Raw genomic sequence first — 18601 nt, 5'->3', positions numbered from 1 at the left:
ACAAATTAAAATGGACGCATGTATCATATCTTTGTCAATAAACGCGATAATATTTACAGATACCCAACACATTTAAATTCTTTTGTCACATATAACTTACAAAATAATTCACGCACTTAAGATTCAACGCACAAACAGAAGGTTAAATGCGTTGAAAATTAAGAAAACTATTATACTATTAATGTATGGTGTAAAATCAATGTTACCGCACTAAAAAGCAATTTCAGCGCGTTAAAAGTTACCTTAATGCTTTAAAGGCTATTTTACTCGTGAAATTCGACTCACTCTTTAAAAGTCAAATAAATGCCCCAACAGCAACGTTGTCGCTTTAAAGGCAACGTAAACGCGTTAAAAGCAACAACAACGTGTTAGATGGATCGTTTCGCGTTTAAAGCATCGTCCACACGTAAAAGGCAATTTAAACACGTTTAAACAACGTTAAATTAGATTTAAGCTTACTTTTATGCATATATACACGGCTCACGTTTATAAAAAGGGCAACTAGATTTTCCTTAGTCAACCTGTCTTACGTCTTACGTCCAGAGGTTGAAGTCATAAAACTTTGCTCAGTGCTCGGAGCACAAAAATCATGCTCGAAACATGAAATCCAGCATTTTGATTGGTTGATTTTGGAGTATGAGTACAAAAAACAGACTCGAAAGTTTTAAGACCTGTTTTGAATACATTTTGTTTATATGTCAGGTTTTAAAAAAGATACGTCTAGTTCGTTTATTCCTTTTGCTTCTTTTGATGTATGTATCTAATTTTAGGGTTCAACATACACTAGTTTAGTTTGTTGTATATAATTTACATAAGTCTCTGCAAGTAAAGTTTTCTTTTCTTGTCGATAAACTGACTAATCTATAGTTTATCTATCAACCAGACTTCAATTGAATATTTCAATCGGACACTGAAACACGACTGTCAGTCGGAAAAGCGCGGACATACCATTCTAAATAGCAAAATTTCAAAACATCTGTGCCTACGAAACAGATGGTCAAAATACGGGTTTTGAACATTAGCATAACCCTTTCTGTGTACAAAAGTCCACCAAAAAGGCCCTAACGCCTTAAATGATGTTTCAACGCGTATATGGATGTAGTAGCAAAATTTATGTCTCAAACGGACACTTTGGTCTGAGCAAGACATAATCGCCCGAATTTATTGTTAGGGGGAAAAAAGTAAAGACCTGTTTAGACTTTCAGTATATGTTCCGATTTATCGTGTTCAGTCAGTTATTTATAGGTGTAAGTTTGTCTCGTCACGGTTTAAGTGCATGCAGTTTTCAGAATATAAGTGCACTCGGAGACATTGTATCTTAGTGATGTCTTGGTGTTCAAACGAATCACTTTGCGAAATAAAAACAGAACAAAAGACGCTTGTCCAAATATAAAAAAGATTGATAAACACGGGAATTAGTATTAATGCCATGAATTAATGATTAAGATTCAAAGGAAAACATCGAAATATATCGAAATATACGATATAAATTATCTGACATAAACATATTTGTATTTTGCGCTTATCGTTCCTGATAATTTAAATCCAGAATTGTGTTTCACAGGCATTATATTTATAAAGTATTTCAAGCTTTTGTTCTGTTATGTTGAGAATTTGCAATTTATTCTTTTTACAATTGAATACGCATCAATACAAATTAATATCAGAAAAGAAAAAAGAAAAGAAAATCATAACACTTATTGACAAGTAATATATTTCCTCAACAAAACGAAGAAACACAAGTTTAAATATATGTATAATATACAGTAATTTCCTAATCTCTTGACAAAATACAAAAAGAAATAAAAAGGTAACCAATGATTTAATTTTAAATTATCTAAAATATATTTTTTGTACGTCACTTTTCATGTTTGGTCTAAATTCGTCTAAACATATCTTGAGCTTGAGTCTCCTGTCTTGTTTATCTTGACATGGTTGTACGGACCAAACACGACATATCTGAATAGGGTACTAAAAGCTAAACAGTCTTAACGTTTTTACCTAGTTGTAAATTCTGTCAGTTCAGACTTTTTTGTGTTTTTTTTAATATAAAACATATTTTATTAACAATCGTCTTTTACATCAACCCTCAGTTGCCCAGGGGAGCAACTAAGGGGGCCCCAATTGTTACAGTCTCATTTGTAGGGATAAAAGCAAATGAGAAAAAAAACTCCCACTATAAATTATTAACATCAACCTTTAAAAATATTATCTGTCCTTGTACAAATGTACATGTACCTGCAATCATTATCGAACTATATATCTTTACCTCTCACCATATATAATATTTTTAAATAAAGTATGTTTTGTATCTTTATTTATTTCTCACAAAAGCTACCTGTATTTATTAAGCAGTTTCAATGTTACCGTACATCAAGTCTTTTGTTATGTTAATTTCAATTACATTTAAATTCTGGTCATGTGATCATTTACCACGTCCGATTTGTTAAAGGGATGTTACAGTAGTTCATTCATAAAAAAAAATGGATTATTTAATGATTTTTGATTTCCAAAAAGGTTTTATTTCAAAGATATGGTGAGTAAATATTTGTTTATAAAATGAACCTGTTGATACAACATGTCTTGTTACAATTAGATGATAAACCTGAATTATTGAATATATCATTGGATCAAACATACCACTTGGTGTAAATTACCAATTAACAGAATTGACGAACAGACGCCATTGATGCCTTGATTTGTATTTCAGTACAACAAATAACAAACACTGATTTTGTTTGGATATTGAATTGTCATGGCAACATTTAATCAAAATTCATTCATAAAACAACAACAACTGTTACAACAACAGTACACAACCAAAATATTTGTCAATCAATAAAATGTTGATGACGATTGAACTAATCATTGTATCACAGCTGGGCGATCCAAAGCTGGTGTACTGAAGGGCGGTCCATTCAGCAATATTTCAGAATTAGCAGCTGGGCTATCCATAGTCTGCATAAAATGAAGTAAATTTCGCTCCGGTTGTGCGACTGCTTCAGCATGTTACCATGACGGATTTGTGTTTGAAGACTGGAGCATCTGAAAAATAAATAGAACCAGCAGCAAACAAAGTTCAATTCTTAAGGGTGGGCGAGGAGGGTCTTAATTTTTTAACGTCCTCTCCGTTCAGTTTTCAAGGTAAAAGAGACCGTTAAATTGCACGGACTTTTACTACTCGGCTGTCACATGCTCAAATTAGCATAATAAGAGTAAAGGACGACTCGATTTGTCGAGTCTCAATACATGTATATATGTTAATTCAATAAATGAATTTAATTTTCATTTAATTAAATTCTATTACATACACAATTGAAATTACATGTAGGGAGTTGAGAGCAGTATACATATTATTATTCAAACAGTATCAAAGAGGTCATTGCACTGACCTGACCACACAAAATGTATATTTATATACAAAAAATGTCACACTTAATAGAAAAGGCTTCGTTTTTCGTATTCGGTTTAAATGTTTGAGCAAAAATTAAATTTCTTGTTTTATCATATTTAAAATCAGCGATTTACTTATCCCTTTATTTTGATATTTTGCGATATTTCTAGTTTTCCAGATCGTGATTAGAAGTACCGTATCTAAAATGTGGGTATAAGATGCATCTGCATTAATTACCCCAAATATTATACTTGTTTCCGATTTTTGTAATTTTTCGATATTTAATTGTGAACAAAATTCCCATATTTTCTCAAAATTTCCCGCCAAACGTCTTCCACCAGTTTACAATAAATAAAAAGATGAAAAAGTGATTCTTTTTCATTGCAAAAGTGACACTTCCCGTTTGACCGATTCATTTTTTGTAATTTTTCTTCGGTGTAAATTATATTATGTAGTAACTTCCATTGTCAGTTCAGACTTGATCATACCAACATGACCGTGTTTGACTGGATTCGTCCTACCAGTCTTTATCATGAAATTGACACGAAGTCTTTTCACAGGCTAGATAGCATAGATAGAAATTACCAGAGAACTGGTTAACGAACAAAAATTTAAAAAAATTAATATCTGAGCAATACACTACCCTCCTACACAGTATGTGTAATACAAATCTTATATTCGTTCAATATATAATTAAAAAAATCTGGCCTTATTTGTTATAGAGTATGTATCTACTAATTGATACGATAGTCCGGAGCTACCTTTTCTCGTCGATATTGCTTTGAAATAGGTTTGCTTCACGCAAGAAAACTTTAAAATCAAAAGTTCAAGGTGGAAATTATTTCTTTTATAAAAATGACTGACTCCATCACAAGTTGGTTGACTGTTATGTTATATCTTTTTTTTCAAAAATTACGAAGGATATGTTCCAATCGTCGTAACCATAAATCATTCCTTCTTTTCCCTGAATGTAGCTCTCTGTATTAAGATGATCACTTGGTTTTACTTACATGATGAGTAGGCAACTGATGCCACGATTGAAACAGAATCTGTCTACCTTTCGAAGCATCTAAATTTATGAGATTCGTGTTGTTCCGTTGATAGTTTTCTATTCTGTGGTTTGTAAACTGTTTTTCTTTTTTGCCATGGTGTTTCAAATTTAAATGTCTCTTTGGTACAAATTGACTTTCTTTCATTTTTGATTATTTTTGAAAAAAATATACTTTTTATCTTCAGATAATCAATCAAATCAAGTTGACATATTGTAGAAAATTTTAGAGGATGGTTGAGGTAAAGCATAGAAAAGGTTTAGGATAATTAAAAAAAAATATTTAAAAAAACTATTTGTATTGTAGATAGTGCTTAACTGTTCTATACCAAGAACTTTTTATTACCAACAGGCTACCCCTACATTCCACCAATGGAAAGATCAAAGACAGGTGTATGGTTTGAATTGTTCAAACAAGGAAGAAGCAGAACGTTTTTTCTCAGGCAATCAAATCAGCACTCTATACATTGAAACAAATAAATGGTGCATAGCTTATATTAAGGATAGAAAATCATCCTTTATATCTTGCCGGAAGTATTACTACAAGTGATTACTAAAGGTAATCGTAAAGATATGGGGCTCATATAATATTACTTTTACTTGCAAAAAGAATAAAAATGACATATAATTGTAAAGGGAGTAACATCTTTAATTTTATGCTTACTTGAAAAAAAAAATTCATATTTGATTTTTTTCTCATATGAACAAACCTAATAGATAAAGGAAGATGTGGTTTGAGTGCCAATGAGACAATACTCAATCCAAATAACAATTTTAAAAAAGGTAAAAAACCATTATAGGTCAATAAACGGCATAATAGTTCTCATGAAAACGTTTGCATTTGTCTAATTCTTTTATTCATTTATAAGCCTTTCATAGATTAAATGTATTAATAAGTTTGTATGTATTGTACGTTCCCTTTGTCATCTTTTACTTAAGCTTATTAAAAAAAGAAAAATCCATATACTTTTTCATTTTTTAGCCTAACAAAAAAATATACATTGCATGCTATATATTACAAAATGAATAATAAGATATGACTTAGAAGTAAGCAACTATATATTATTGTTCGGTCTTCAACAATCAGCAAAATCAATTCTTCACAGCATGCATTGCATTATAAAGATATGATATCAGGTATGTCAAACAAATGTAATAAGAAACTATAATCGAAAAAAGACAGCATGATACGCAGCGACAATATAAAAAAGAAGATGTGGTATGGTTGCCAATGGAACAACTGTCCAAAAGATACCAAAATGACACAGACATTAACAACTATAGGTCACTGCACTACAAAACTACAATCACTGAACCACTTATTCTGTTGACAGAACTTGTTTTCAAAGGAGAAAGTGGTGAAGAAAAGATAGTGATTGTTTAAACAAAAACAATGACACGTGTCAGTCGTTTCAGACGTGGAATCAGAAATCAGAAGAATATCTTGAATTGACGGTAAATAACAAAACTTTGAAACAAAAGGGATGATTCCAGCTTCCCAGTTAGGAATAATAAGCAAGAAGGAAGCGACATTTACAACAAGTATATGTTAAGGATGTACTTAGGTGAGGTTTTGGAATTTGTGTAAAATTTTCGGACTCCTTGGTGTTTTTCAATACAATACAATGTAACATATTTTGCCCCATAACACACATTTAAAGTCATAAGAAACCTCAAATCAAAAAAAAATAATGCATATGTTTTTTTATAACTCAATGGATAGTTTTCATTGTAAAACTTATGTACATATACTTTTTTCTGAAGAAAATTCTGTAATTTATTCATATTTAGAAGAAGTTTACTTTATTTGAATTGCTTCCTTCCAGCAAGCAATTCCCCCGATATATTTTCCGTATGCAAGGTGACCTCAGTGTGACCCATCTCGTAAAAATCCGGTGACCACAATACACATGGATGTCCTTAAAATAAACTATTATCTGAATTTACAAGTTAAACACGTGCTCAAATTCCATGCTTTTTTGTTTATTTTTCGTCAATTATTGACAAACAGGTGACAATCGTTAAACTTCGGCTTCAAAACACGAACTTTAATTACCTGCCATATTTTCACAACAACACTGACCGATTGAAAAAAAAAATGACGATTATACGAAATTTACACGAAAAAAATGATAAATTCGAGCACAGAAGACTAAGTTTATGATGTTTGTATGCATTGGTTTAAGAATTGGAAGAACATTATTTTTCACCGGTCACTCGTTTCTTATGACTTCAATTTTTCATATAAGACTAAATAGCTCATGAAGGTCAGTTAACGAAGTTTAAGAAGATTCTTGATTTTCTTTCTTTTGTTTTGAGATCACCTGAGAACATCCTTAACTCTAATATCAAACACAGATGACGATAGTATGGCAAAAAAAGAAAGTAAGAAAAAGAAAATATGCAAACAATAATACACAAAACCTAACTTCCATGTAGCATTCCAGCAGCGTCAGGATATTGAGTATATTTCTCCCCGTTATTGAAATCTTCCAAAGCTTTCATGTTCTCTCACTATTTCCTAAAAGATATCTATATATTGACGTTTATTAAACACTTTACAAAGAACATGTTAGTATACAATGCGTTAAGTGCTATAATTGTACTGAGTATAAGCGTTGTAATTGTTACTCCAATACAACATATTATATATATAACTGTTTCATTTTTCCATTCTGCTTTCTAGGCATGTAGGAAATGTTTTTTTTAAATGAGCGTCACTGATGAGTCCTTTGTATAAAATTGTATTCCTGATAGCTTGATAACTACATCTATTGTCTTCTATTATCTCAAAATTTTAAAATATATAATTTGAAATAAAGATCATTACTAATCATTAACTGGTTGAGCAAAACTTAAGCAAGATGTTAATAATCGTAACAATTTTGAAATCCGAAATACAGAACATTGCTTTTAATTAACTTTTTGAGCAAAATTTGAGCAAGATGTAAATACTTCGTAACAATTTCGACCATTTAATTTCACTCAAAATTGTTGACCAATGCGTTTTTTATTCGTAATAATAAACATTCATCTAAATCAGTTTAACTAGAAAATATTGTTAGTATTATGGACAAAAATGTCCGCTGCGTAATTTCTGTTAATAACCTGTTGTCATTGATTGCTTTTTACAGAACTTTATGGACTGCAAGCAAACTTTCTGAACTAAATGTAGTGTATAAATCTGAAAAAATGACTGAAAAACAAAAATGACATACTTTTTATCGGGTTTTTTTTTACAGCTGTGTAGATAAAAATTACTGTTTCAGATCAAATTTAGTTTATATTTGATATGCAGGCACAAAGTATGCGTGTTAAATCACACTCACACTTTGTGTCTGCATATCAAAAGTTAAGCTTCATATCTTTTAAGAGTAAATTTCTTGTTATCAAATCGTACCATATTTATAGAATTTTATAAAACTTCAATAAGAGGTATGCTAAGCTATTGTTACAATATCCACTGTTTCGCTGGATTCCAATCATTGCTTTACTTCACAGAAATCTGGACACTTTTCCAAGCAGTTAAACATAATCATGCATCATATTGTACGGATTTTTCTTTTATTCCTTAATTTTGACTTTATTTAATACATGTATAGAGAGTTAACCAAGTATAAAGGCATTGCCAGATCTATAAGATCATGAATATTTGACAAATGTTTGAACCTTTCTTTCTTATTGATCTGCATGTTATATGAGAAATGTCATCGTAGCATGACAGTTATCTTAAGTGATAAATGTAATCAGTTTCTAAAATGAAATCTCAAAAATCAATGTGAAAATTGTCTTATATATCAAAAAATCATTAAGTTGGCTATACTAGTAACAGAAACAGTTTTTACACAATTTAGTTACAAATATCAGTTTGCTTGGTTGTTGTTTGTTTTAATCTTTTTGAGTGAAAAAAAATATTACTACAACCCTTCGCTCATAATTGCTTTGTGATAAATATCTAATTTTAATCTCATTATTTTATCAAACTACAAAGGAGTAGTTTCGAAAATTACTCCTGACAATAATCTGGACAAGTATAGGCCAGCATTCTAGGGAGGGAAGTTTTAAAGAAATAATACCTAAATTATTATATTTATCAAATTAAGGTCATCACTCAAGAAATTTTACGGTCGCAATCATGAGCGGATTGGTCATTATGACAAAAGTGTGTCAAAAATCATATCTGATATTCTTCCTCAGTCATAATTACCTTTCATCGTTACCGAACTAAACAAAGAAATAACACGACGGGTGCCGTATACGGTGCAGGAAATGGTTATTCTTCCGGGGCACCTAAATATCACTCCCAGTTTTTAATGGAGTTCGTTTGTTTCTTAATTATTATTTATAACTGTTGATGTAAATGTCATTTGTTTTGTGAGTCTTAGTTTACTCCTTGGTTTTGATTGTTATTGTCTTATATCATACCAAAATATACAATCAATATTCTAATATTGAGACAGTAAATTTTCCAACAATACAGAAGTTAAATAAAGTAGGGAAATGTCTTACTTTAAGTAGAGGTTTTTAAACTGTATCATTTAAACCACTTTTAAGTCCTAGCGTTAGCACCTTAAATAATGCAAAAAATAAAGAGAAGAATTAGTCAACATGATATTACCAAAAGATTTTATACAAAACATCAAAACTATGATATATAACTATGTATGGAATGGGAAAAGAGATATGATTAAAAGAGATAATTTGTCGCAAAACTATACGGAAGGGGGATTAAAAATGATTTGTATAGATACCTATATTTCAACAATTCAACTAAAATGGATAAAACAATTATTGTTTGAAGAAAATGATGAGCAACATTGGAAGATAATTCCAAAATATTTTTTGAATAAGTTAGGAGATAATTTTTTAATATTCAAGATGAATATAGCCAATATAAATATTATTGAAAAAAATATTATAAAACAAATCCCAGAGTTTTATATGCAGTTAATAAAGACCTGGATAAAAGTAAAAGAAAAAACTATACAAAAGCCTACATTGTTTTGGGAAATAAGGAAACAAATAATATGGGGCAATAAATATATTAACATCAACAATAAATGTTTACTGTTTAAAAACTGGATACAAAGCAACATTCTGGTTATAAATGACTTATTAGATAAAGATGGAAATATATCCTCAGATATCATACTAAGTAAACTAAAAAATAAGGAAAACTGGATAGCTGATCTCACAAAACTGAAGAAAGCTATTCCAAAACAGTGGACCAATATCATCAAAAATTCACCTTCTAAACATACACAAGTCAATATAAATATAAAAGAAAATCTGAACATCATAAACAAAAAGCCTATTCCAACCCTAAATAACCATGATATTTATAACTTCTTACTAGAAACAAAGGAAATGCAAACACCTTTTGGCTTTTTAAAATGGAAATCATACTTTACACTAGAAAATACTAATCTAGCATATGAAACATTAAAATTTATCTTTACATTTTTAGATGATAATAGATATAAAATGTTTAGATGGAAACTACTTCATCATATACTTCCCTGTAATCAACTATTAAAACAATGGCATATAGTAGAAACAGACACCTGCTTACACTGTAAACAAATAGAGAATTATGAACACTTTTTCCTCAAATGTTCATATTTTGAATTATTCTGGGAAAAAGTACAACAAATTCTTAAGAAACTAAATATTAGAAGACATGTTATCAATCTAAAAAGCATAGCTTTTGGATATAAAATACATGATAAAGAGTACTATGGACTCAATTTACTTTTAACTATTATTAGTTACACAATATATAAAGTATACTATATGTCTGACAAAAAAATAAAAGTTATACAACCACTCAAAATATTAAGACAAGAGATCAGAACTTTTATTGAAATAAGAAACTTTTTAGGATATAAAATTGACAGACTATTAAAGCAATTTAATGAACTGAATGTCTGACTCATTCACCCAAATACAGAGATTATACTGTAATTTTCTTCAACTGTGACAAGGCAAAGGTATAATTACCTGTTTATGTTTATGTATATACATGTAAATATTTGATTTGAAATATTGAGATTATACTGTAATTTTTCTTCAAGCACAGCACATGTATAACTACCTGGTTATGTATGTGCATGCAAATTATAGTGTTTATAAATTGTGAGTTTAGATTTGACTGTATTTTCACACAACAGTCAGCTGTTGTTTTATATGTATTTGTTATGTTTTCATGGTTATTACTTGTACTATGTATTATTCGTCTCTTTTTGTTGTTGTCCACTCATATCCCCCCACAAGTTTAACGTTATCCAAGACATAAAGTTACAATCTATAATCTGACATAAATGACAATTACCTTCAATTGATAAAATAGCATCCGATTTTACTGTAGTCATATTTGGCAAAATGCATTTGCATATCAATCGAATATTCACAACAGAAAAAGATAACGGCATACCAATAATCCTTTCAAAACAAATATTTTGGAAACATTTCCTTGAATAAAAAGCACTTATTAGTTTATATTCCATATATATATGCACTGCACGTGTTATCTACCTTCTTTGTAAACAAAGATACTAGTTTAGAAATCATTCTGGCAAAGACATGAATTATATCCGGATTTGAGAAAATTTGTGTACTAACATAATTAACCATAATTTTAGATGTATTATACTAATGTTAACGAGGCCGGGATAAGGTACCGGTATTTGATGTATATATTAACAAATGTAAATATGTTAATAAAACTTAGTTTTAATGAAAAAAAAAAAAAAAAAAAAAAAGAATTAGTCAAGAACAGTTATAGTAAACAGCATAGCATATACTTTCATCGAAGGTAACTATCAATTATTATTGATAGTTACCTTCGAGGAAAGTATAAATTCTGGACAATATATAAAATGTGAGTTCATTATATATAACTAATAACAAAATGACTTACATATGGTACCTTCTTGAAATAAGATTTGCCATTAAACCAATTTCCAACACAGTCTTACCTTTAACTATGAATAACTGGTTTAGAAAAGGAGTTATTTTATTGTGTACACAAACACAGGTGAACGTCTTACATTTGATTTTGAATTCATCTTTAAATTCGGTATTAGTTATTTTTAGGTAATGCGTTCAATTGGTATTTCTTTAGATAAATTCATGTTTGATAAAAGATTACAATACCAGAAGATCATTGAACTTATTAATTGACTATCAATGAATAATTCATATAGCTTGTGTTCGTTTCTTTCTACGCACTATAAGCGTATTCTCAGGAGAGTAAGAGAATTGAACTTTTGAAAAACACTTATAATTTTGATCAACTTTATTATCCAACTTTATATTGTAAACGTATAGAGGATTAACATAAACCTATTCCCTATCAGATCAATGTTTCAATCATACAGTTCATATATCATAACATAATTGTGCTATCAAGCTAATTACGGGATCTAACAAACCATTGGTGGTGCCGTTTAATTCAGATGTCATTTAATATTACAGACATGTATTACAAAAACAGTATTTTGTATCTGCTTTTTTTCTTGAAGACATTTTCTGATAAGTAAAATATTTATGATTTTACTTCTTGTCGTAATGCATATTTGTTTTAGATTAAATTTCATGATGCTCAAAAAGTTTCTAAAATATTTTCCTGATCTTTATGAAAATGCCATGAGATATAATTGTACGTTCGTTTCTACTAAATAAAAAAAATATGGTTTTCGTTGGGTTTTTTAACAGTCTTTTTAAATAAAAAATCTTAAAAGATATGTGTCTACATTATTTAAAGTTAATCAAGATGATTTAAAACCTAACATGAATGATAAGTTAATGCATGGTGAAAATTCTAAAATGAAAAATACCTTAAGTGACAAAGAAATTGTAAAAAGAAATTCCATTTCCAAATGTCTAATGATTGTTTATAAACTTGCATGCATTTGGTGTCTTTCTTTTGTATTTTATAAACTCTTTAATATTCTTTTGGTTCCAAAAATTGTTGGCAATGAAACATTCTTTGACCATTTTTTATTTTGAAAAATATTCATATTAACATTTACAAGTTTGACATTGGTTAAAATTTTATTTTGTTTCCAAGGAAAATGCGCATTTATATTTTGGAACACTTTATGTCTTGCTAAAGAAGGCAACTCTCTATCACATATCATGTATTTTGAGCATTAAATTCAACTAATTATAAAACATTATAAATACAAATAGATTAATTTCGGCACTGACTAATTGTACATAAAATGCTGAAATAACATGTAATGATGGGTTAACTAGCTTTTCTGTAAGTTATGTGTAAAATTGCGTAAAAAGTTGCACAATAGATTTTAAAATTACAACACATATGGAAAACAAAGAAAAATTAAAAAAAAATGTGTTGCAATCTCAGTTGCACGCGACACATAGAATATATATCTGACGAGAGAAAAGATAAGATGTATATACTGATACACTATGATCCGTCTTATGGAGATTAATATCAGAAGTTAAGACATGAGACATGAGCACGTTTGAAATTTATACTGTGTGTAGAATAATGGATTTCAAAAATAGCTAGAAGACATCCGGGAAAAACAACAATAGTAGGGAAGTTTCTTTCATATTTTTGGTCCAGTTATAACTTTCGATCAGGTAATTTTGGCACGATGGACTTTGAAATATCGTTCAAATAAAGTTTACAATCTTAACAAACAAATATCTATTCAGAAAGATAACTTCATGTATTTGTAATTGCAGGAAATATTTTTTGAATTAAGAAATCCCATAATAGAGTTACAAAGTTATTCGATTAACTAATATTGTGAAATTTTGTAATAATGAGTTAGATTAGGATGTTTCATAATATTATGAAATGTCCTATTTGCCTCGACTGAAATATCAGGTTCATTAATCCAGTTTGCAGGAACACTTGTCAGAATTTCAGTACGTGATATTTGAATTTGCTGCTTAATAGTTTCGCAATTAATAACTTGACATTTTTTTAGATGACAATTATAATATGGCGTTCTTATTACGCTCTGTAAACAAATATGTCTTCTAATAAGCAAACAATATGTTTTGACACATGCTCACAACATTACTGTTTACTTATACATTTAGCAGCTTTCATAAGGTTTTATAACATATTGTTTATCAAACAAAATATATTTACCTTGCTATTATTTTTTTTTAAACTTACTAAATTTGAAATTAAAATGTACATACTCCACTTGAAAAGCCAAACAGTTTTAGGTATTTTCGTACGCTTCGATTCATCAAACATATTATGTCTGTCCAATAGAATCGACAAATTCATTGATATGGTTATATTTTTAAATGAACTGTTTTCAAAATTTTGATTTTTTTTTCTGGTAAGCATTACATTTGACCATATTTTACATCTCGCTAACGCTCAGTAAAATATATGGACAAATATGATGTTTACATATGTTAATTATTCCTTAAGGATCTTTAGTTGGACATGTGATGCCTTAGAGACAACATTTGAGAGAAAATGAGAAATTTTTCATTATATCGAATTGCAAATCAATATCAGATAAAATTATTTGAAATGTTTAACTTAATGAACAGACCCGAGTAGGAAATACGATTTGCGTTAGTACTGAATATTTCATTTGATAGATCCTAAAGATAATATATACATGAAACTATTGTTAAAGACTGTTAGCTGAACACTAGTTTTCGAACTAATTTATTTAACTGGTACCAGTGTCGTTAAAATTTATTTATCTATGCATTTTATGTACACATTGCATCTAACAAAATCAACATTCTAACACTCTTGTAATCATATTTTACTGAATAATTAATACGATGAAAATTTAACAATTGTCGTAATTGTTTTATTAGAAGAGAAATGAAAACTTTAATCAATATTATTTTAATGGGTAATCTTACAATGAGTGACAGTATCACGAGGTAAACAAATTTACCGGACATTTTCTATGAATATTTTATATAACTGTGAAAATACTTTTGTTCGTTGGGTAGTAATTCTTCTAGTTTTCGTAATTGGGTTCAAAATTTAAATTCCATAAGAAATTTTTAATTTCTATTCATAACTTAAAAGCTCTAATTATATTCATGAATTCAAAAACCAACGAACTAAAGAAATTTTGAAAATGCACGAAAATCGATACCGACGAATAACAGATAACAGTATCTTCACGGTATACAGTTAAAGAAACTAGTTTCCATGTCATATTTTGTTAAAAAAAAATATGTTATGTACTTTCCTATTTTTTTCTTATATAAGGCATATTGCATTACATCAACAATTATAATAAAATATCGTCATATATAACAAAATAAATTGCTCACACCAGACGCGCGTTTTTGTCTACAAAAGACTCAACAGTGACATTCGAAAAATAAACGATGGTTTTATTTTAAAAAACAGACGTGACACAAATTCCGTTATGATATAAATGACAGAAAAGGTCCTCTGTAAATCCTTTTATTAAGCTCTCATTTAAGAAAAACGACTTTTATATTCTATGTTGTTGCTACTAGGAGACAGTCCACACAGGATACTTTAAACAGTGGTCTCCACCATACTTATGTTCTTTATTTAGACATTTAGTTTTCCATAATTAATGCATTGATACAATTGAGTAGGCATATACCAAAGGGATATTAAAACTATTGAGTCAAGATAAACTTCTATAATTTTACTTTTTTGTATTTTAGCCACAAAAACGCATGGTAACCATATCTTTTCTTTTGATATTCTCAAAGTATTTTGTAAAATCTGTATTTTCCTAATCTATTTGACAATTTTATTATTAAGTTTAGTTTTTAATCACGAAATAGTGTTTTTCCTGTATAATCCATACAAAATATGTCATTTTGTTACAACCCGGAGCTTGAGAAAATGCGCAGTGACCTATCATTTTTTTTAAATTTTTGAACATATATCAATAGACGTTTTGGCAAAGTATGAACAAATTTTATCATTTTTATTTTAGACTCCCATACCACCTTAAGGATGTACTTAGGTGATCTAAGGTAAAATTAAATAAAACATTGTTTTCTTGCAGTTGCTTTAATAACATTATTAATTAAATAATTGTAGGTCTGGTTGTAGAATTCAAATTTTCTTCAACTGATAATGGACAACAGATGACATCAGGCTCAACACCTGATATACTGGATCATGCAGTGCATTTAGATAAATATGGCATCGATGGTTCAAAAATCACTTCTTTCACATTTCAAGTCAAGGCAAGCAGAGATGTAAATATATATTTATCAAGCTCAAACACTATGAATAGCACAATGCCATTCTATGATGTTAATTTTGGTGCACATAGTAATACCAAAACACAGCTGGTGCGGCGCAAAGATAATCTATTAACCACACCATTTATAACGTCATGGAATACTGCAATCGATCGTCATCGTCTAAAAAATTGGGAATTCAGATATTTCTGGGTGAGTTGGGATGGAGGAGTTGTCAAACATGGACGAGGAACTGTGATTGGTGATGATCTTATTGGTGAATGGACAGATCCAAATCCGTTTGAGGTGAAGAGTATTGGCGTTTTAAACAGTTATAATTCTAACGGCGACTGGATAATTCAATCTACAGGTAATTGTGCATGAAAAGTACAAAATGCAATTAATATTTGTTTCAAAACAGAAATTTTCAAAAAAATATTTTGATCTAATTCTTAAAAAAGGAATCTTTGAGAGCTCTTCTTTTTTTTATCCTATGCGTAACCATTCCTTATTCCATCCGTATCGTCTTTATTATCTCCATAGATAAAATCGATAACACACACACAATGCAAAACAATGCAAATTGAAGCTATATGGTAACATATTATTATATTTCGATTTTAATTTAAAAAATATATATATGCCATTGTTAAGCAAACAATTATGGACTTTCCAAATTGATTTTCCTCTGAGTTCAGTATTTTTGTGATTTTACTTTTTATCAATACTGTAAATTCAGAAATTTTTGCGTACATTTATTAATGCGACTTTGTCAAATAAGACGTAACTGCGATTTTAATTTTTACGATTTTGAGAAACATCCTGTTTATTTCATGCAAAATATTTCAGTATGCGAGTTTAAATTATTGCATTTATTACTCAGTCGCATTTGTCGCAATAATAAAAAAAAAACTCGCAATAATTTCTCCATTTACAGTATTCATTCATTTTTTGAAGTTAAGATTACAATTTTTGGGATTATGGTTAAGGAAATGTTGATAACTTTAAAGTATCGGACAAAGTTCAATATTTCAGTTAAACAACACATTAAGACTGTTTCTTTTTGAATATTGAACAACATTTAAACTTTCTATTTCTATTTCTTCTGCTAGTTTATGGCAATACGTCTAACCATTTTGTCAAGTGCGGTCAATCTGACGAGAGAGTTGATCTTAACATTTATAAACCAGTGATGCGGCTATCAATGACGATATGTGCTATAACATGTAAGACAGATGAAGAATGCATGGGGTTCAACTACAGTGAAAACAGGTAAAAAGTAAAATAACAAATATACCGAGATATATTCTAAACGGAAAGACTCTAAGCAAATGACAAAATCAAAAGCTAAAACATATCAATCGAATGGATATCAATTGTCACACTTCTGACTTAGTTTTATAGCTAGCGAAACCTCTCACTTAAATGACAGTTTCATAAAATTCCATTATATTGATAACGATGTGTGAACAAAACAGTTATGACGTGTTTAGATATATATTTCCAGGTCATAGATTTAGAAAAAAAGTGCAAATATCCTCATTCTATGACGTTTATCTGTTTATTCTATTTCAAATTCTACATCGATGTGTATACCATTTTTACAGTAAGCTAAATACTCAAAGATAAAACCTACAGAATTAATATAAGTTAAGACTAAAAATACAAGTCTTTTTGAATAATTTGTTGAAAATCTACGTTCATGAATTTAAACCAATAAAAAAGCAATGAAAGCTGACGAAGAACACATAAAATGAGTATAGTCCCAAGGTAATTTGTTTACGAAAATATATACACACGCTTTTGTTCAACTAGTCATTTCAAATATATATAATAAAATATTCTTTCAACTACTACTTTTAGAGATAACGTGGGTCGTTGGTTAACGTGTTTTTTTCTTCTCAAAAAGATTAACACTTGTGTATTTTTGCCTAAAATTTAGAATATCTTCTTTTTGCGGTATATTTATCTACTTTGAAAAATCATTGGTGATTTCTTCGTAAAAACTGACACAAATAGTCTTCGTACAGTATTAATTCAAAATTCATTTAAAAGAAAATTATTGAAAATTAATCATTCAGACGACCGTCTTTTCCAAATATGTTGCAGTTTTGTCGCGGTTTGACGTCGCGTAAAATAAAATTGTAAAATAAAATTTTACGTGAGCAACGTCATAACCTCCACTGAAACTGTAACGTATGCCATTGAGGCTTTATAATGAGTTCATGCACTATTAATTTTGACGATTGCATGTTTCCCTTAAGCTTGACAAAAGTCAAATGTTTCGACAAAAAAAATAGAAAACTCCATACCGAAACACACTCATCTTAAACACATATTTTTAGTTAAGGTCATACTGTATACAAATATCACTGGAACACAGGCAACACTTGCATACATTCAAAACTCAAAGTAAGGTCAGACTGGCTTAAAACATAAATGTCTATTTATCGTTTATTTTCTTTTGTTTCAATCGAAGTTTGATTGGCTTTTTTTCATTTGTTTTTTATGTGCCTCGTTAAAATGCCATTGTGCCGGAAATAATTTCCCTTTTTTTTACAGTTGTGAGCTACTTTCATTCGGACAAGATGTTGTTACTGATATTCCTAAGATTTCAGAAATTGGATGGAGATTTTATACAAAGTGTTATGTTAAACGAAATGCATGTCTTGATTGTTTACTGTGAAGCAACTAAACAAACTACACACAATGTTACAATTAACCTGCTTAGCTACACATTTTGTGTATATCGAGTTTTGTAACTTTCTAAACATTTTTTTATGACTATAACCTGAATTATTTAAATATGAAAATCTAATATCCAAAACGAGTGCACTGTGAACTTGGAATGACCAATCATAATATATTGTTTTCGTTGTATTTTTTAATTATTTTTTAGCCAGTAATGTCCAATAAATTCGAAATCATATACGACTGAATGTAACTTTCTGGTCATT

At 29.3% G+C, this 18601-nt stretch overlaps 1 protein-coding gene across 1 annotated transcript; it reads left to right on the top strand.

Annotated features, from left to right (window-relative positions):
• Window positions 1-14851: 14851 nt before the first annotated feature.
• On the top strand, window positions 14852-18601 carry LOC134698079 (uncharacterized). Its single transcript, XM_063560371.1, has 4 exons — window positions 14852-14870; window positions 15499-16014; window positions 16757-16916; window positions 18207-18601. The coding sequence occupies exons 1-4, from the start codon at window positions 14852-14854 to the stop codon at window positions 18328-18330; spliced, it is 819 nt and encodes a 272-aa protein (XP_063416441.1). The 3' UTR covers window positions 18331-18601.

The sequence above is a fragment of the Mytilus trossulus genome, chromosome 14 (genome assembly GCF_036588685.1).
Source record: "Mytilus trossulus isolate FHL-02 chromosome 14, PNRI_Mtr1.1.1.hap1, whole genome shotgun sequence".
NCBI classification, from domain to species: Eukaryota; Metazoa; Mollusca; class Bivalvia; order Mytilida; family Mytilidae; genus Mytilus; species Mytilus trossulus.
Note: the sequence above shows the minus strand (reverse complement) of the source record. Positions and strands in the feature narration are given on the sequence as shown.

Coding starts and splice junctions, on each gene's coding strand:
- LOC134698079 (XM_063560371.1), top strand. Junction 16,015..16,756: donor CTGGATAATTCAATCTACAG/GTAATTGTGCAT, acceptor TTCTTCTGCTAG/TTTATGGCAATACGTCTAAC. Junction 16,917..18,206: donor TTCAACTACAGTGAAAACAG/GTAAAAAGTAAA, acceptor TTTTTTTTACAG/TTGTGAGCTACTTTCATTCG.